Consider the following 20,753-nt stretch of genomic DNA (forward strand, 5'->3'; position numbering starts at 1 on the left):
TTGTGATTCATTAATGTTTTGCTTTCCAATAATTATTAATGGCACATACTTTTACTTGTCAGTATTTTAGGAGACCATTTACATATGTAAATTATTTTCTTCATATGTAAATTACAGATTCTTTAAAACACGGCTGCCAAACTAATCTTTCAGTTAACAACATTTGATCATGCTACTCCATCTTTGATTAAGTTACACTGGTTCAGGTCTATGCTTCTTTTAAATTAGATTCTTTTTTTTTTTTTTCTTTTTTTTTTTATCTATTAGGATTTATATTTAAATCATTTTTATTGGTGATAATATCACTTGTACAACTGTTCAAATAAAAAACAAACGGCACACACAACATGTCAACAATACTACCAATATCACCTAACAGTTTTACTTTTTATCCCCTCCACCTCCCACCCCATCCCTTCCCGCATCCAACACTCACCCACAACCAATTTGGTAGGGTCGTGCACAATGTTGCAGCAGCTAAAGAATAAACCAGTCCACATAACCTACCACAAAGGGCCTTGACTCTTATGGCCCCTTGCCCGATACTGCTGCCTCTAACAGGGGTCATCTTCGTCATCTTCAATTTTGTGGTTGCATCAATTTGAATTCAATCATTGTTGTCATTGACAGAGCAAATTCATCCAATACATAACAATACCTCATAGCCGTACAACAGTAAACAGTTCTCAGTTACAGGATGATCTGTACCCTCTAAACACAAGTGCAAAACCCACCAGCACCTCCGATTTCTAAAACACAAACCTAACCCTCTCCCATCTAATCTCTCCCTATGCACTCACCCCCACCCCCCTATCTCTCCCCCCCCCCCCCCCCCCCCCCCCGGGGAATCACCATGGTGTACCAATCAGCAATTCAAAATCCTGCTGCGCGCCACTGGGGTCAAAGAATCCCAGAAAGGTGCCCACCGTCTACAAAAGGCATCACCTTTAGGTGAGGCTAGGTCCCCCACCCCCCTACGCTCTAGTGCACACAAAGAAATCATCCTAGACCTCCACTGCTGTAGAGTTGGGAGCTCTGCTACTATCCATTGATGAAGTATAACTTTCTTGCCCATAAGGGTCGCTCTCTTCAAGAAGGGTTTAAGCCCCACTACTCCAGGCGTCAGCAGCTTAAAAAGATCAAATAACTGAGAGGCATGGGGCTTCCAATTCACTCCCCAAATAGCCGACACATGTCTAGCCACCCGTCTCCAAAAATCCAGGACACATAAATTAGATTCTTTTTAACTAAAGTTTTTAATGGTACGGGCCCTGAGTTACTAGTGGGACTTTTGTCAGTCTTTTAGAATTATTGATTTCTGAGAAAAAAAAGGCAACTTTATTTTCCTTCCTTTACAGGGATTTGTTATTTTAAAAAAACGTTAGAAGACGCTTTTACTTATAAAGCTTTACAAATATGGCAATCATTACTAGAAAAATTGAAGTCTATACAATCTTATTATGTGTTTCAGAAAAATTTGAAAACCTATTTGTTTTAAAATTTTGTAATGTAACTCACTGTTTCTCTTGATTATTTTTGTGGATAAGATGTTAAAAACTTCTGCTCAGTGTGCTGTGGCGGCTAAGAAAGCGCACAGAATGTTGGGTATTATTAGGAAAGGGATGGAAAACAAACACAAGGATGTTATAATGCCGTTGTATCGCTCCATGATGCGACTGCACCTCGTATATTGTGTCCAATTCTGGTCACCACATCTCAAAAAAGATATAAAGGAATTGGAGAAGGTGCAGAGAAGGGCGACAAAAATGATAAAAGGGATGGAATGACTTCCCTATGAGGAAAGGCTAAGAAGGTTAGGGCTCTTCAGCTTGGAGAAAAGGCGGCTGAGGGGAGATATGATAGAAGTCTACAAGATAATGAGCAGAGTAGAGCGGACAGATGTGAAGCGTTTGTTTACACTTTCAAACAATAGAACCAGAGGACCTGTGTTAAACTGTGTAAGTGTAATTTATGCCAATATGAAAAACACTCAATTAAAATATGGGGGGTAAATATTTAAAGCAATTTGAACAGACAGGAGAGGCTCCTGGCCATTTAAATCACTTCTCTAGGACAATCCGAGGATATTCAGTGGTACATAACTGGGCAGTGATGCTAAATAGTGCCTCTAACCCCTGTAGCCAGATATTGAGTCTTGGGGCGGGGGGGGGGGAGGCCTGAGCACAAAGTGGGGAGCACAAAATTTTGCCCTTCGCTGCTGCTGCTTTTCCCCTCCCCTACAACCCTCACATACCTGAGCTGGCAGGAGTCCCCAAGTCCCACCAATGGAAGTGCTCCTCCACCTGCAGCCTGCATGTTCCCTGGGTGATGGCCATGGCTGCTGCCACCGCAACATGCCCTCCCCCAGCGCATGCTCGGCTTCCATGAAACTGAGCATGCGGGGGGGTGGGGGGCGGGGGGGAATTTACATGTGTATTTCATAGCATCTTTATAGGTATTTTACAAAATGCTCTCCATTCAGTGAGCCCTTTCTGGACATCCCACTTCCTACCTCATTGTTCAAAGCCAGCCATTCCTGGGGGACACCTAGTCCCATCAGGTTTTCAGGATATCTACAATGAATATTCATGAGTTAGGGTTGCATTCAATTGATGAAATCAAAATCTCCTGTTGATCTTGTTTTGTATAGATCGCTGTCTCGAAATTATAACTATCATGTCAAGACAGCTAAGGGACTTTATCTTGCCAACCAAATTAAGAAGGTTCCAAATCCCTCAAAAAAGTTGTATCTTATTTACCGTACCCTTACATCTAGGAGCCTCACTCCAACACAATCAGAACCATTTACTGAGTCCCTCTCCATCTATTTTTCTTCCAAGATTGCCTCGTTGTTGGAAAATCGATCTAGTTGTCCTGTTTCAGGCCAGCCTTTAACGGCACCTCCTCTTCCTCTCCAATCTCTTACACAGAATATATCATCACCTTACTCTGAACTCTCTGATCCTCCCGTTTCATCATCTTACTTAGGTTCCTCTTCTTGGACGGCTTCCTAAAGGAAAAGTCCATAGACCATTATTAAATGGACTTGGGGAAAATCCACTATTTCTGGGATAAGCTGTATAAAATGTTTTGTACATTTTTGGGATCTTGCTGGGTATTTGTGACCTGGATTGGCCACTGTTGGAAACAGGATGCTGGGCTCGATGGACCTTTGGTCTTTCCCAGTATGGCAATACTTATGTACTTATGGTCCTCTTTTTACCAACAATCCTTGACCTCACTATCTAAATTACTTAAATCACTGAAGGTGTCCTTCTGTTCTTTGGACTTTTTCCCCTCCTCCTGGCTACAAAACTCTAACCTTGGTCTCTTGACCTACATTCTAGCTATTATTAATACTAGTCTCTCTATAAGTCAAGTTCCAGTTACTTGGAAGTCAGCTGTTCGTTCACTCTTTAAAAAAAACATCTCTTGACCTATCAGTACCAGCTAACTACTGCCCTGTTTCAAATCTGTGTTTCCTGTCAAAATTACTCAAAACAATTGTTTTCTTGCAGCTCTCTGATTATACAGAGAAACCTTTTGCCCTGCATCTATGCCAGTTGGGTTTTTGACCTAATTTCAGTACTAAAACCAAACTAACCACCCTACTAAGTGAAATCTACTCTCATTTAGATAAGCACAATATTGTTCTTGCTATTTCTTTAGATCTCTCCACTGCCCTTGACCTAGTTAACACTCACTACTCCTTTCTTCACTTGGAATATCAGGTACTGTACTTACTTGATTTTCTTCATTTCTCTCAGGACGCTCTTATATTATCCAATCCCTATCTTCTGTTTCCTCTCCTCGCTCATTGGCTTGTGGTGTTCCCCAAGGGACTATCTTTTCCCATATTCTCTTCAACCTCTTTCTCAGCCCCCTGGCAACTCTTATCCAGTCTTTTTGTATCTCTTGTCACCTTTATGTGGATGATAACCTACTAATTTTTTCTGTTAATCCCTATTCTGTAGATATTCATCCCCTACAGGACAGCTTTCTGGCTGTTTCTAAATGGTTACCTGCCCACCACCTAGTTCTAAACACCCAAAAAGCAGTCCCCTGCTGGTTTACCAGTGGTCTTCCAACTCCTTTTTGGAACTCTTGTGCAGCCTTCCGACTCCTTTCGCTATTTAGGAGTCACTTTGGATTCACAACTGGCATTCCTTCTGCAAATTTCTGCTGTGTGTAGTCATGGTTTTTCATTTTGCATCAGTTACACTCAGTCAGATGTTTCTATGATCATACCACATTTCACTCCCTCGTTGTTTCACTATTATCTCTAGATTAGACTATTGCAATATTATCTACCTAGGATGTCCAAACTCCCATGTCAAAAAACTCCAAATGCTCCAGAATACTGCCATCCATCTTCTCTGTCATGCCTGGTGTACAGATCATATCCCTCCTTTACTTCAACAACATCATTGGCTTCCAATCGAGCAACAAGCTGTTTATAAAACCCTTCTCCTCACCTTTAAAGCCTTTTGCATGAGTTGCCCTGATTATCTTTCATCCCTCACTATTTGCTATGCTTCTTCATGCTCCTTCCATTCCCTGAACGATCATCGTGTTGTCTTTCCTAATCCCAAACAGACAATTTCTTGAGTCAACCAGACTTCAAGCTTTTTATTTCTCAACCCCAGCCCTCTGGAATTCTATGCCATTAACCCTTCATTCTGAATCTTTCCTAAAACAGTTTAAAATTGATCTCAAAACCTGGCTATTTAATCATGCTTTTTCCCCTGACTGAGAGTTTATTTTCCTTGAACCACAGGGACCTTTACCATTCCTTTCTTTCCTTTCTTTTTGTTCTATTTTATACTATTTGTTTTTCTCTCCTGAGTGTTTGTTTCACCTGTCTTATTTGTAGTTCCCTTCCATTCTCTTTCTCTATTGTAATTTTAGACTGTACACCGTCTTGGTCTGCTAGTCAGTAAAGGTGGTACAGAAAGTAAATAAAATGAAATAAAATGAATGAATAGACCTAGCCCATTACCCAACCCATCCCCCTAGCATTTATGTGTTATGCTTCTTACACACACCGTTATAGAATAGTGCTTAGGTGGCCTGCTAGCACTTTCATGGGTAAGTGTACACTTATGTGTATAAGTGCTAGTATTCTGTAAATTAACACATGCAGGGGGTATGTAAATGTGAGCATTCAGTTATAGAATTTCCCTTCACTAGCCTTAATTTATGCATCACTCACTGCTATTCTTGTCAGCTATCCATTCTGATGATACAAGAGATGCAGTTCAAGCTGAGAGATGAGAGATTATTGAAAATGAAAAAAGCATCAATTGTTCCTGGCCTCAGAAATGACAGGAAAAATTACAAACAAGAACAGGAATAGTGGTAGCAGACCATCTGGACCTAAAAGTCACATGTTTGATTATTTTCCAGTTGGTGAGAGGTCATACGTGTGTATTTGGTGCAAAGAGCTCCTAGAGCTCAAGGATCATGTCCGATCCCTGGAGGCTAGAGTAGCAGACTTTGAGGAGCTGAGGCAGATAGAGAGGTATATAGAGGAGACCTACAGGGATGTAGTACAGAAGTCCTACCTCCAGCCTGGCAACCTCTGTGCTGCCATGGAGAAGCAAGGTGACCTGAAAGGAGAGCATCACCTTGGAGAGGTGGAAGTGATCCTTCACTCAGAACCTGCCTTCCAGGAAATGCAATATCCTCTCAAGCCAAGGACATGTCTCCAGGGGCTTCTGCCCAGGAAGGAATGCTTAGGATGGCTGTTTTAGCTGGAGATTTATTTATTAGGCATATAGACAGCTGCATGGTCTATGAATATGAGGATCGCTTGATCACTTGCCTGCCTTGTACAAAGGCAGTGGACCTCAAGTGTCACCTAGATAAGACTTTAGACAGTGCTGGGGAGAAACTGTCTATTTTGGTAGATGAAGGTATCAATGACATAGGAAACTGTGGTAGAAAGGTTCTGGAAGCCACATTTAGGCTCCTAGGTAGAAAGCTGAAATCCAGAAACTCCAGAGTAGCATTTTCAGAAATGTTCTACTTTCCATGTGCAGTAGACAGACATGTAGAGAGTAGTTTAAAGGCTGTGAAGATAATCAATCTCACATACTCAGAAGCCACATAACTCTGCAGGAGGGGCTAAGGTAGAATAAAGATAGTGCTCCTAGAAGTAGAGGCCTTTTGGGACCTTGCTAGGGAAGCTATAAAAGGAACTTTACAAACAGAGATCCAAAGGATGCCTTTTATATTAAACTGAACAAATCTGGAACCAAAGGCCTTTTAATTATGAAAATGAGCTACTTGAAAGTTGCCCACCAGTGCTGACTATCTAGTTTTAATTTTTTTTTTTAAAGTTAACTCTTTATTGGTTTTCCAAAATCAACAATACACTTACATTCTCTATATCAGTCAAGAAACAATTTATAACCACTTGGTTGCTTAATTCAGTTACAAGCATTACCTTCAGTATTCTTTCCCCCATTCCTCCCCTTGATTGTCAACTTGGAATGGATGTATGGATAATCGTTAACTCTGTGACCAGCATTTGGAAGAAATGCTGACTGCAGAATAAATATTGTCCTGACAGTGTTTAATAAGTATGATGTGATATACTATAGCAATACTTGTGATCTGTAAATTCATTTTCACAAGGGTATTGTTGACATGTAGCATGCTGGAATGTGAAAACTCACCTTCCCCTCCAGGTTTCATTTTGGATCTTACAGGGCACATCTGGAAAAATCCACATTTTCAAAGTTGTGAGTTAACTCTGCCCTGTTTGATCAGAAATGAGACCTGAAATGGTCCCTTTTGGACTTACCTGCACCTTGTTTATTCCAGACTCACCTTTAACTGAAGATCATTGAAGTAGCCCAGGGTGAGATCTGATATTTTTATTACCACAGGGTAAATGATGGAAAAGCTGCAGTTCCTGTGCTGGTGAGGAATCACCATGGTAAATCTTCCATTAGCAGTCTGAGAAATCACATTGCAGGCTGTTAGAATGCAGGAAGACATGTCAGCACATTGGAAGTAATGCAAAGTTACTAAAAATACACATGCAAAAAATAAGGATAGAGGGTGTAACATGGGAGGATTTTTAGCCATGCAAAAAGAACACAGACCTCTCTGTTCTGCACCTACATAAGTGGGTGATGAATAGCTGCAAGTATTTGACTTTTCATAAGTTTTTCTCATGCTGCAAAACTGTTTGGGGCATATTTGGGAGTTATTCACTCTGGACCAAACCCTATAAATGGCGCCTTAAAAATCAGCACCGAAAAACCACGCAGTTACAATGATTCTGTAAACTATGCCTAAAGTTTGGCATAGTTTATAGAATATGCTCAAATGCTGTTCTTGCGACTAAAATTTAGGCCACCTAAAACCAGGCCTTAATACCTGCACCTAAGTTAGGTGCAAATTGGATGTATTCCATAATACTGCGCATACTTTTTTGAAACCCCCACAACCCACCCATTCCATGGCCATGCCCCCTTTTTGAATGCATGCACTAGAATTTACACATACCACGTAGAATACACCTAGTAAGTTGTGTGCGTACATTCTAATTAAAGCCAATTAGTGCCACTAATAGGTTGTTAAGTACCAATTATCAACGCTGATTGGCTTGTTAATCAATTAAGTTATGCGTAAAATTTGACCATGTTGTATCCCCCCACATGGGGGTCTTTCTTTTCTTTTTTTTTTTTGCACAACTTCAAAAGTCACAGCACAGAACCTGTCAGGCCTTTATATTTGTAGACAGTGTGATAGGGCAGAAGTCATTAATGTTTTTTTTGTTCTCATTAATGTAGCAATATTTTATTACTTAATCTATCATATAACTATGGCAGTTCGAAGAAAATAAAAATCAGTACAGGTTTTCTTTCTTGAACTGAAGCTTATTAAATCAATTTGAAAGCGCCTTGTTAACAGGGCTGTTGATGGACAAAACAGTGCCCTGGGCAAGGGTTACATTCAGCACCTGCAGGCTAAGGCAAAATTCTATACATCAGCACCTCATTTTTCCCCTGGATTCTATATAGCGTGCCTAGAGTTACATGCGGTTCTGTGTGTAAATCTAGGCGTATTTTATAACTACATGCATAGATTAATTGTTTTAACAAACTGTTAAGCATTGTTAACAGCTCTTAACAAGCAATAATGAGCACTAAATGGAAAAATTAGAATTTAAGTGCGTACATTGCTAAGCATATTCTGTAATGTGGAGGAGTGGCCTAGTGGTTAGGATGGTGGACTTTGGTCCTGGAGAACTGAGTTCAATTCCCACCTCAGACAGATCATTGTGACTCTAAGCAAATCACTTAACCCTCCATTGCCTACCACATTGAGCCTGCCATGAGTGGGAAAGCACGGGGTACAAATGTAATAAAAAAAATGTACTGCACCTAAATTCTAACAGGCAAACAGGGTCATGCATAGGGGTGTGGAAATGAATTTTTTGTGGGCATTCCAAAATCTACATGCGTTGGTATAAAATATGGGCCAGTGCGTGTAAATCTACTTGCAGGGATTTAAATCAACTTTTTGTTGGCGTAAATGGACGTGTGTAGATTCAGTCATATGAACTAACCTAAGCATATTCTAAATACTGTGCATAGATATCCATGCAGTATTTATAATACAGTTAGGCGTAATTGCCCACACATTCATTTTAGGTGCCATATAAAGAACTGGGGGTCCTTTATGTGCCACAAAGGGGCATATTTAGTGCCAATTCTATAAAGGCTTAAGGAATGCCTAAGCCATTAAAGAATACTAGTAGAAAGGTGCACTGGTGTCCCAAACTTACGATGGGTCAGTTGTTGGCATCACTGGGCGCATCTAAGTGCACCATGCTACATGCGCAACTGATAGTATTAGTTGCATGTCACTTGGTGAAATGTCTATGACATGCCATGCGGCACGGTTTATAGAATTTATTTATTGCAAAACGTTCTAGGCAGCTTACATATCTAACATCCATAATGTCATAGTTAAAACATTTGTAAATTTAGGCACATCCATTTGCACCAATGAAAACGTGGTGCAAATACCCTCACCTAAACATACGCACCATGCTCCTCCCAAAATGCACATGACCCTCCCACTTCTGCACCCCCTTTTCCAGGATGCACATAAAATTTAGGTGCAAACATTAATTGAATTCAATTAGCACCAATCGTTGTTTGTTACAAAGCTAGTTATTGGCACTAATTGGCTCATTATTCAATTAAATTGTACGCACAAATTAGACATGCACCCAAATTTGAACGCGTAAATTTTGGTGACTTTTATAGAATTAGGGGGTAAGCGATGTAGATGCACTGTTTATAGAACAGCACCTAACATAGATATATATTACTGCCAATTATTGGCACTAATCAGGCAAATAAGCACTACTGTTCTATAAACTAGATGCCAACAACAGTCTGTAGAATTACCTTCTAACTCGATATTTCATATAGAACCCCTTTTCCCCCTCCCCCTATTGGTACCCCAAGTGATTGCCCTTCTTGCTCACCCATTAATCATAGCCCTGCTTGTGAAGGCATATTTCAGTTTCAGTTTTTAATTCACCAAAGCATACAAAGAAGAACTCACGAAAGATATTTGGTATTTTTCTAATGGTTATTATAAATCCATTCCCTGGTTCCTGAATCCTGAAGAAAACCATGGCCACATTTTGTGAGGCCTGGACAGTCGCTCTGGTGCTGCCGGGGTCACAGAAATCTATGTAGCGTTCCGAGGTGGGAAGAGGATGGTCCAAAGAACTGGGGAATTTTTCCCCCTTTATTATCCAGCCATCAAACACCTGGAAACAGTTTAAGAAATGAAACATGAACATGTTTCCATCACAGAGGACCAGAAAGAGAACTCACAACTGAAGGAAGGAATGGAAGAATTTCTGCTCTGTACCCTCTGGGACAGTGCAGTCAAGCATTGACATCAGGGCTGTAGCATCATTACATTCAAAAGCTAGGTCAGTCTGATAAATTTTCTTGTAGCTAGAAAAGTGAAACGAGAGCTCTGTCCAAGGTGCTTAAGTGTTAGAGAGAGAGCCCAGTACAGCATAGTCTCAATTATCTGACCTTTGCTGATCTGACCATCTGGCATATCTGACCAACCCCTGGTGACATCACATGGCTTCTTTTTCTGTTTTCTGAACCCGAGACCCTACTTTTTCCACCATTGTGAACTAGGACCCTGCCCTTGTTTTTGCATTGTTTGAGGGGTTACCATTGTTTTCCGTACTGACTTTTCATTTATCCGACAAGGGGTCAGTCCCGCTTAGGTCGGATAATCAAGACTTTACTGTAATATAAATCACAGTAATTAGGAAGTATTCAAATTAACCAGCATACAAAACAGAACTAGCATCACTGTACTTCTACTATAAAACAAATAAAACGAAAGAAAGGAAAGGAAAGGAAAATACGGTGATACCTTTTTTTATTGGATTAACTTGGGGGCCCTTTTACTAAAGGACATTAAGCTCTTTACACTAACAGGCTACCACAGAATGCGTTAAAACATTTTTGCAGTATGTTGCCTGTTTGCGTATGATAACCTGTGTTAACTATTTTGGAAAAATAGTTTTAGGAGGGGGCGTGTCATGAGCAGAGAGTGGGCATTGACTAATTTTCCAGCTAGTGCGTAAGGATTAGTGTGCGCTAACTGGATAACACAGGGTTAACATGGAGCGCGTAGGGGTAAATTCAGTAAATGACACCTAAAGATGGGTGCTGAAAAAATAGCGCTTAGTGCTATTCTATAAATGGCACTCAAAGTTAGGCATCATTTGTAGAATAGGGCTAAGCATCGGGAACCATGACTGCTTTTAGGTGCGACCATTTATACTAGTGAACCCTTGGTGTAAATCCCTATCCCTAAAATTGGTGCGGATCCCCCATATTCTATAACAGCGTGCATAAATTGTGGGAATGTCCCTGATCCGCCCATCCTATAGCTGCTTCCCCTTTTTGGAGCTGCACGTAATATTTACCATGGATCTGGGCATTTAAATATACATGCATAATTTTTCATTAATGCCAATTAGCACCAATAATTGATTGTTAGCTCACAATTATTGGTGCTAATTGGCTCATTATCCAATTGTGCATGAAATTTAAAGCGCCATTTATAAAATTAAGGGGATAGCACATGACCTGCAAAACAAAAAGCCCTACAATAATGCCATGTTAAATCTGGGCTTAGCACAGGAAAGTCCTGCATTAGAACATGCTAAGCCCAGATTTAACAGCTTATTTTTTATAAACGTTTGAAGGCAGCTGCCCCACCTGCCTTCAAACGTTTATTAAAAAAATGGATTGTTAGGCCAATAAAAAAAGATATTACCTTATTTTCCTTTCTTATGTTCAGTGCAATTACACTCCTTTATTATAAGACCCTTAGAATAGGTTCCTTTATGCCTGTGTTTGTTTCATGCTGTGTGTCTCAATTTACAATTCTTATGAAACATTCATTACACATATATGATTTTCTGCAGTGTGCACACTGATAGTGGCAATGAATGAAACAGTGGACCATGCCTTGTTATTTATCTGCTATATTCTGGAAGGAGACAAGAGAGGCTCACTGAAAACTGTCTATCCTGGACAGGTTTTCTTACGCTCTATTGATGAGCTCTTATGTGTTAGAACAATCAACAAGCATCTCTCAGGGACAGGATGTCGTTTGCAATTGACATGGGAAATGGCAATGATACATCCCATATTGTTGCATGTTGTTACCAAACAAAAGTGTGCAGAAAAATACATTTTGTGTTTTTTCATTTGCCGATAATAGTGCACACTGTTTGCAATGAGGATGCAGTCTTAACGGTATTGCTTCTGTAACAACAAAACGGTAAAACAAACAAACAAAATGAATATCTCTGGAAATAACAAGAACTGAAACTTTTCTGGCTGCCCATCCCTAGTATCTCTCTTTCTGCACAGCATGGACTATTAAATAAAACCAGTGGCGTAGGAAGGGGGGCCGATGGGGCGGTCTGCCCCGGGTGCACGCCGCTGGGGGGGTGTTGTCTCCGTTGGTTCCTTGCTCCCTCTGCCCTGGAACAGGTTACTTCCTGTTCTGGGGCAGAGAGAGCAAGGAACCAATGGAGCCGACGCAGCTCCCAGTGACATGGACTCGGGGGCGGATCGTCCCTCCCGCCCGCCCCTCGCTTCTAAAGTAAGTAAGAATGCGCTCCGGGGGGGGGAAGGGTGCGCGCTGAGGGGGGGGGGTGCCGTGCTGCACCCGGGGGGGGGGGGTGCGCAGCGGTGACCCGCCCCAGGTGTCAGCCACCCTCGCTACGGCACTGAATAAAACCATTATATTGCAGTGGTCCTTATGTTGCTTCGTGTGCTGACAAATGTCACTGTTAAACAAACACTATGCATGTTTCTATCCGCCAGTGAACTTAGCGATTTTTAAAACAGTGACCGGCAGGGGCATAGCCAGACCTCGAGGTAGAAGGGGGCCAGAGCCCAAGTTGGGGGGCACATTTTGGTCTGCCACCCTTACGCTGCCCCTCGCCACCTAGCTGCCCCCCTCCACCGCCTCACTGCCCCCCTCCGCCGCCCTACCACTCCCCACCCACTGCTGCCACTGTACATCTTGGCTGGCAGGGGTCCCCAACCCCCACCAGCTGAAGCACCACCGCCACAAATACCTTGGCTGGCGGGGGTCCCCAACCCCCGCCAGTTGAAGCCTTTGTCCAGCGTCAGTCTCTGGCGCCACCGCATTGCTTGCCCTGCTCTCTCTTCCCCTCACATCCTTCACGCTCCTTTTAGTGAAACATGAGAATGCTCAGTTTCACTAAAAGGAGTGTGCCGGGCATGACGGGAAGAGAGAGCAGGGCAGGCAATGTGGTGGTGCCGGAGACTGGTGCTGGATGAAGGCTTCAGCTGGCAGGGGTTGGGGACCCCCGTCAGCCAAACCAGGGGCCCAGAGCAAATTTGGGGGGTCCAGGCCCCACGTAGCTACGCCACTGGTGACCGATGCACAAAGGAAATTGTATGCAGATCAGATGCACAGAAAATCTGTAAGCTGTTCGGTAGAGAAAGCGCCTAGCACATGCACAGCATAGTCTCTCTGTAAGCACTGATGTTCTGCACATGTTTTGCTCAACTTTCCATTCCTATGGCACACATGACCAGTTGAAACATTAAAAAACTGTTTGTGTGTTTAAGCTTGTTTATTTCATTTAAAAAGCTTGGGTTGACTTAACAATTTGGGGGTGGGGTGGGGGGTAAGTTGCTTTCATTTGCTCAGTTGAAGTGGGTTTTCTTTTTGGGGGGGGGGGTGCTTAGTTTACATTTGCTAGTCCTTGTCTGCCGAGGGCTGAGACATTTCACACAAGTATTCTACATCCAGCAAACTGTAGTGCAAGCAGACTGCTACACTAGGTTGTCCCTGTACACCAACAACTCCAGACCTGCCAGACAAATTTGCACATTAAAGGTAGGCACTCCTTTCTGTGCATCACATGGAAACATCTGTGCATCGCTCAGAGTGCTCATTTTAATACTAATGAACTGCTTGTAATACATTTGCATTGGGTTATTGGTAGCTGCTATGCAGAACCCTTTTGTGCATTAGATGCTAAATAATGTTTGCTTTAGACTGGCTACAGCTGGTCTGAAGCAAACGTTCCAAGCTCGGTAAGCTTTGTGCATTGGGTCCTTAGTTATTTGATTATACTTTTAACAGGCCAGATTTAAAAAAAGGAAAGGGAGAATTCCAGTTAGGTCCTCATGTTGGATGCTTGAAAAAATCACAGTCTCGTCAATATTGTTGTATATGCTCCAGATCCTAAGGTCTTCCTCTGTTGCACAGGCTCAAATTTAAAAGAGGTTAATCTCTATAAATACTGGACTTACATTTTGCCCTTTTAAGACTTTGACTTTCACTTTATGGTTCTGCATTGCAATGATGGTCAAGTATAGCTGATGTTCTCATGTTCTTGAAAAACAAAACAAAAAGATCTACCCCACTACATTTTGGAGCTCAGTATTTTTAGAGAGAGCTCTGTGATTTCTGCTTGCTGGTTCAGTGGTTCCCAAACCTGGTCCTGGAGGCACCACAGCCAGTCGAGTTTTCAGGATATCCACAATGAATAGTCATGAGACAGATTTGGTGCATGCAGGTCTCTCTCATGGATATTTATTGTGGATAGTATGAAAAAGTGATTGGCTGGGGTGCCTCCAGGACCAGGTTTGGGAACCACTGTGCTAGCTGAAAGGAAGAATAGAATTTGCTTTAATGCAAACATGCCTGTCAGAATCAGGAATATTCTGCATGTTAGATGCGGAAAGATGGAAGTACCAAGTGGAGCCATAAAAAGTTGGAACTACAAGTCCCTGAGAATAAATCCAGGACTGGCTCAGCCTCTCTCTACAGATGTGGAGCAACATGGTAGCTCTATATTGTAGGGTTGTCAACTGGCTCCATGTTTTCAGGACAGGGTCATCCAGTCCTGGTTTTACCCCACTACATGCCTGAGCTTGTAGGTCACTGATTTCCCTATGAAAGAGACAATCAACAGCTCATTTGTTCAGCTTTTAGCAATCATTCTCTGGAAAGTTGGGATAACGTCTGAACAGGCACAGCTTTAGTCATTTTAGGGTGCCAGTGCTGTCTCTGGGCAAGATGCACTAAAGACTTGTTAAAGCCCTTTCCTTACCGATTCCCTTAGTGAATCGGTAAGAAACGGACAAGCATCAAGGAATAGGAATGCAAATGAGCTGCTCATTGTAGCTCACTTGCATTCTCTATTCCGTCGTTAAACAGTCGGCCGGTCAAGCATGCGCAGAGCAGCCAAGTGATATGCTGGCTGCTCTGCGCCTGCCAAGGACGTCCGAGATCACCGCCCCCCCCCCCCCGAGATTGCCACTGCTTCCCCCTGCATTGAAATGACAGCTTCCCGCAGCCCCTGCCTCCCCGCCGCCCCCAGTGCAGTTGAGGATGCCCATCCAAAAAAACACCCATTTTGGCCACCTTCCCCCCCCCCCCCCCCGCAACAATAAAAATGTCTTTTTTGGCAGTGCTTCACTCAGCTGAGAGACCTGGAAGTCTCTGAGCCAATCGCAGCGTGTTTAGCTGTCCTCTGCATCAAGGCACATCGGAGGGGGTGAGCAGCGCGGCGTCTTCGGGGGGGGGGGGAATGACAGCTAAAATAGATGCTTTTATTATTGCACTGATGAGCACTTGACTTTTTTTCCCTGATTTTTTGTTTTTTTTTACTTTTGTAGCAGTTTAACGAGAGGTACAGACCTCTCGTTAGATTTTCCAGCGTTAAAGCAATTGGAAAAGGTTAGTGCATCTCATTACAATAGGGTTTCTACACAATTTGCTCATCTGCATTCCGTTTTCGTTAGCTGCTACCGTCCTCGGAAAAAAAGTCTTTAGTGCATGCCAGGGTTTACTACTTGCTCATTAATGGCTCGTTAAGTTTAGTGCATCTGTCTTTTAAAATTTTGCTCTTGTGCACAAAGTAAACCAGCCTAGTGCACTCTCTCTGAAGATCAGTAGGATGCAAAGTTATTTAATGCTTAAATGAGTTTTTGAATAAAGCCTTTGGTGTAGTTTCATGGAAATACTAAAATACATTATGTAGCTCCCAAGTAATGAGGGCTTGTACTTCAGCAAATAGTTTGATTTTCAGCAGATACCTCATGAAAACGTCAGAAAGGTTACTGGCACATGAAAGACCCTTACTAGGAGATTTGTAATCACTTCTGGGTTAAGTATACAGTTACTCACAGGCTGATGATCAGAACTCCCATGGTAAGCCAACAGCACAGAAACCTAGGTCACCAATGCTCAAAGGAAATGGTATTCAAATTATGTGCACGCTGCAAAAGTGAAAGCAAGTGGGAATGTGCTTGGTACATACACAGAAGCATTTTGCGATAAGATCGGCTCCTGTGCGCATGCACCTGACAAACCCAAAAATGAAGCACACATTGGTGTTGTTTTTTGTGCCTTTAAATATAAGCATTTCAAGTTTTGTTTTTTTTTGCTTGGAGAAGGCTTATATTTAAATACAGGAAATAGGCACTAATGTATGTTTTCACTTTTGGGTTTGTGTGTGAAGTCTCTAACTACCAGTGCATAGGGGCTTATATAAAAACTGGAAGATTTTAAATAAAGAATCATGAGAAATCCTCTCTTCAAACATGCAAATTCCTGCTCTGAGCTGGCATTTTTTTGGCATTTTTTTCAGCGGTAAGACAGCGCTGTTCTCTGAGCATTGGGAAGAAAATGGAAAATGGCCTCATTAACATCCATTTGACTACATTAGCATGCTATTTGCACTAATCTTTGGCGCACTCATTGTTTCCTGTGTTAGAACCTCAGAGCATTCTGCGCTTATAATGTGGGAGCTAATTGCCTCTAGCGCTTGAGTTTAGTTCTGAGCCCCTAAGAACTTTAATTAGCTTCTATAAAATGGAAAGTTTTCACTTCCACTCCTTTTTTCTCTTATGTGAAAGCTAATATCTTATGCAGTTGCTGCCACTGACCATCACTGTTGAGAAAATGTCTTAGGGAGTACAGTCTAGTTACATTTCTACTCTCCATTTTTAATAACCTTTAATGTTGTCCACATATCCAGCAACATCTTAAGAAGAAATGAACATAGATAATTAAAACACAAACAATTCTGATCTGTTAATCAGACAGTTGTTCTTTTTACATTTTTAAAGAAAACCCTACGAACTTCTGAATCAGTATAGTTTGATAGTTCACTCCTAGCTCTGCGTACCAGAATCAGAGTCTGTATTTTGCCTCTTCCCTGTTTCACTGTTAAAAGCTCATTTTTCAACCTACAAAAAATTGCACGAACCAGGCATGCTTCTTGTTGGCTGATTGCTGGTGTACTGGTGCTCGCATGGGGAAATTTGATGGTGTTATGAAGAAGGCATGGCTTTTCTTACCTTCAAGAAATCTCCTCCACGGCAGTCGATATTGACAAAGTTGTACTCTACAGTGATTAGCTCCTCAGGGTCTCCAATGAGAAAAAGAACACATTGCAGCTCTGGTTTCTCTGCTGTGAAGGTGAACTGGCCCTCTATACTCAGCATGTCAATACAACCTGCAGAAGAAAAGTCAACGTCTCCTCTCATTCGTGGTTAGAGACAGTGGAAGAGATATTCCCAATGTCACCACCAAATACCTTCAGAAAAGATTTAAAAACCTACCTTTTCAGGAAATTCTATGGATAACCAAAAGTGATGCAAAGTTCTACACCCAGTCTAATTGTAATTGTAAATGCAAAAATACTATAATTTCTCAATAGTGCAATCCCTCAATACCTGTAATTTCTCCTATCTGAAAATTGTAAGCCACATTGAACAGAAACTTGCTTTTGGATAATTGTGGGACTCCATTGCCTCAGGTACAAACTTAGATTGTGAGCCCTCCTGGGACAGAGAAATATCCAATGTACATGAGTGCAACTCACCTTAAGCTACTACTGACAAAGGTGTGAGCAAAACCTAAATAAATAAATAAATAAGAATGAATGAATGAATGAATGAATGAATAAATAAATAAATAAATAAATAAATAAAGTCCCCTAAAGTCATGCCCAATAATCAACTTGCTTGAAAATGCAAACACGTGGCATGCAGAGAGACTTCTACGAGTTTCTGCATTACAACACAAGCATGAAACGCAATACCGGCAATATTGTGCAGATTACAGAAGTGGTGGTGCTCATTCATTTGCATTCGGTTTATAATAACAGCTTGGCTTTAGCAGCCACGACCGGCTGTGTTCCTTAACTAAGCCTTTTCATTTCTTATATTCCGGCTCCCGATCCTGACCTTGACCTTCAACCCCTACTTGCCAAGCAAAATACCAGGAACACTCACGAAGAGAGCGTCGGTAGATCTGCCTTTCAGAGAGGTCTCGTTTCAGATTTGATTTAAGAAGTGAAAATACATCATCTTCTGCAGCATCCCTAACCTGCAAAAATACAAAGGTTGATAGAAAGCAAAATAGTTTAGCACCTGTGCTCTGCAATGTGCAAGTGAAAACGGATGCACCCTACACACTGCAGAATCTGGAGCAAAGCATTGTATATTAACTACGTGATTTACACTGCACAATCAGGAAGATTAGTGAATAACTTTATAAAATAAAACTTACCAGAGAAAAGAAAGGAGAAAAAACTAGGAATGCGATAAATGATCACTTAAAGTAATCTTGCTGTTTTTTTTTTAATGGAAAGAAGAATTGAAAGAAAGATAAGAAACTGATATGGGAAAATGAAAACTGCGAGCGTAGCTGAATGGAAAACTCTGCCGGTAGATGAACGCATGCAGAAAGTTTGCTGGCTGATCGGCAGCATTTCTCACCTCCAAGTATCTGCTCTCTCCTTTGAGGGCTGCTGAGAAGATCAGGATGAAGTACCACTGAAGTCTACAAACCGAAGTCATGCCGGTTCTCCCTGTGTGCCTCCGAGAGGCTCTGATTTCCTTCTAGCAGGCGCTGATCGCCAGGAGGAGTCTGAAGGGGTCCTTTTGACAGACCCTTTATATAGAGAGTAAGAAGGTCTTTTCACTGATATGAATTCAGTAACCATGGGTTACCCTATCTCGGCGACAAGGACATGAGAATGACGAGGGTCCAGCTCATAGCTATACAAACGCACTTAAGCGAAATCGTTTCTCTCCTCAGTGCTTTTCTACGCCTTTGTTGGTATACTTACACTAAAAATCATTTATTTATTTTATTTGTTACATTTGTACCCCACATTTTCCCACCTATTTGCAGGCTCAATGTGGCTTACATAGTACCGTCAAAGGTGTTCGTCAAGTCGGTTGATAAATACAAGGTTATATGGTGATTGAATGAGGTAGTTGTAAGGGTCGAAAGAATGAAGATTGTATATTGTCCAGTACGATCATTGGTAGAGTTTTGTATATTTAAAATAACTCAACTTTGAAACAGTTTCTGATTGCAAGCTGAGCATGCATATGAACCCACTTCAGTTACTTTGTTGCATGGATTTCAATCTACTAACTAAATCCAGCATATACTTAAACTTACAAACAGTTCTCCACAGGCATCTTCTCATACGCTCATAGTTTTAAAAAATGAGTTTAAGGACTGTGGAACAAATAAAGGGCAGTTCTATGACTGGACACCTTCATTAATGTGGCAATTACCGCCGGGTTACCCCTTGTGTAAATATTTTTCAAATAGTTCTGCTAGTGCCGGACATGCCGCCGGGGGTGAAACTACAGCCGGCGCCCTCGTTGGGCCAGTGGTAGTTCCGGATTGCTGTGTGGTAAGCTTACCACTGCGTTGTTGTTTTTTTTTGTTAAATATTTTTATTAAATTTTAAAGATACAGCATAACAAACAAAAAGAAAAACATGTACCAGAGTACATCAAAACAATATACACACTGAAATACACCAAGCTGAGTCCATGTTATAAAGTCAAACCATAGATGAAAAGAACAGATCCAAAGATCTCCATTTCTGAAGACCAGATGTATGGCCATGTATAGAAGTCAATGCAGTCTGCTTTGTAAAAGGGACCCTAGGCACCCAAAATCTTTGTGCTAAGGTAATATTCTATAACGGCATCTGACTGCCTAGATTCTGTTACAGAATAGAGCCCATGTTGACACCTAGGTGCATAACTTATAGAGTTCTCTTAAGTTTGGTGCCTAAGAGGGGGGGGGGGGTGAATTCTATATATGGCACCCAAAAAAAATCGGTGGCAAAAACAAATGCGCATAATGCTATTCTATAAACCTCACCTAAAGTTAGGCACAGTTTATAGAATACATATAGCACCCATTCCCATGACTAAAATTTAGTTGTAATCATTCATGCCAACTAAAGCCTGGTGTAAATGTCCACACCTAACTTAGGCATAGATCAGGCATATTCTGTAACAGTGAGCATAATTTTTTCAGAACACCCACGACCTGCCATGCCCCTTCCATGGCCACACCCTCTTTTAAGATCCACATGTTAGAATTTATGGGCACAACTTTATAGAATACTAGTTAAAAAAGGCCCGTTTCTGAAAGAAATGAAACAGGCGCTAGTAAGGTTGTCCTCTAATGGCAATTATGTTTTTAAGGGAACTGTTAGGAGAGAGTATGTGTGAGAGAGTGAATGAGCATGTGTCAGAAAGTGAGTATGTGTTAGAAAATATGTGTGAGAGAGAAAGAGTGTGTGTCAGAGAGAGACAGTGTGTGTGATTGAGAGAGAGACAGAATGTGTCTGTCTGTCTGTCTGTGTGAGTGAGAGAGTAGTGTGTGTCCCATGTGCACCAATTATGCTCTCTCCCCTGCATTCATCCATATGCAGCAAACGTCCTCTGTGCCCTGCCCCCTCCATCCATTGTGGTGCAGCATCTCTTCCCTGCCCCCTCCATCCATTGTGGTGCCGCAATTCTCCTCTGTCCCTTGCCCTCCCCCCCCCTACATGTGCATCACACCTCCCCCTCCACCTCCCCCCTCTGAGTTCCAGGCCCCACTCCCTCCCTCCCTCCCATTTCCAGTCCCTCCCAGTTCCAGGCCCCCTCCCCTCTCTCTCTCCTTTCCCTCCCCGCTCTCCGAATTTCAGGGTCCCCCCTCCCAGTTCCAGGGTCCCCCCTCCCTCTGTCCCTCCCTCCCTCCCAGTTCCAGGGTCCTCCCTCCCTTCCAGTTCCAGGGTCGTCATCCCTCCATCCCTCCCTCCCAGATCCAGGCCCCCTCCCTCCGATTTTTAAAACTCATCTTCACTTACC

The 20,753-nt window shown here is 42.1% G+C and overlaps 1 protein-coding gene across 1 annotated transcript in view; it reads right to left on the minus strand.

Annotated features, from left to right (window-relative positions):
- Positions 1 to 18,440, minus strand: part of CRHBP (corticotropin releasing hormone binding protein) — a 41,213-nt gene extending 22,773 nt beyond the window's left edge. The window contains exons 1-5 of the mRNA XM_030192292.1: positions 18,360 to 18,440; positions 17,874 to 17,967; positions 16,935 to 17,092; positions 9,595 to 9,805; positions 6,835 to 6,983 (exon numbers count right to left, since the gene is read on the minus strand). Coding sequence (XP_030048152.1) covers positions 6,835 to 6,983; positions 9,595 to 9,805; positions 16,935 to 17,092; positions 17,874 to 17,967; positions 18,360 to 18,440 — 693 coding nt within the window. The remainder of the gene's footprint in view (positions 1 to 6,834; positions 6,984 to 9,594; positions 9,806 to 16,934; positions 17,093 to 17,873; positions 17,968 to 18,359) is intronic.
- Positions 18,441 to 20,753: the final 2,313 nt, after the last annotated feature.

Source organism: Microcaecilia unicolor, chromosome 2 (assembly GCF_901765095.1).
Source record: "Microcaecilia unicolor chromosome 2, aMicUni1.1, whole genome shotgun sequence".
In the NCBI taxonomy this organism is placed as follows: domain Eukaryota; kingdom Metazoa; phylum Chordata; class Amphibia; order Gymnophiona; family Siphonopidae; genus Microcaecilia; species Microcaecilia unicolor.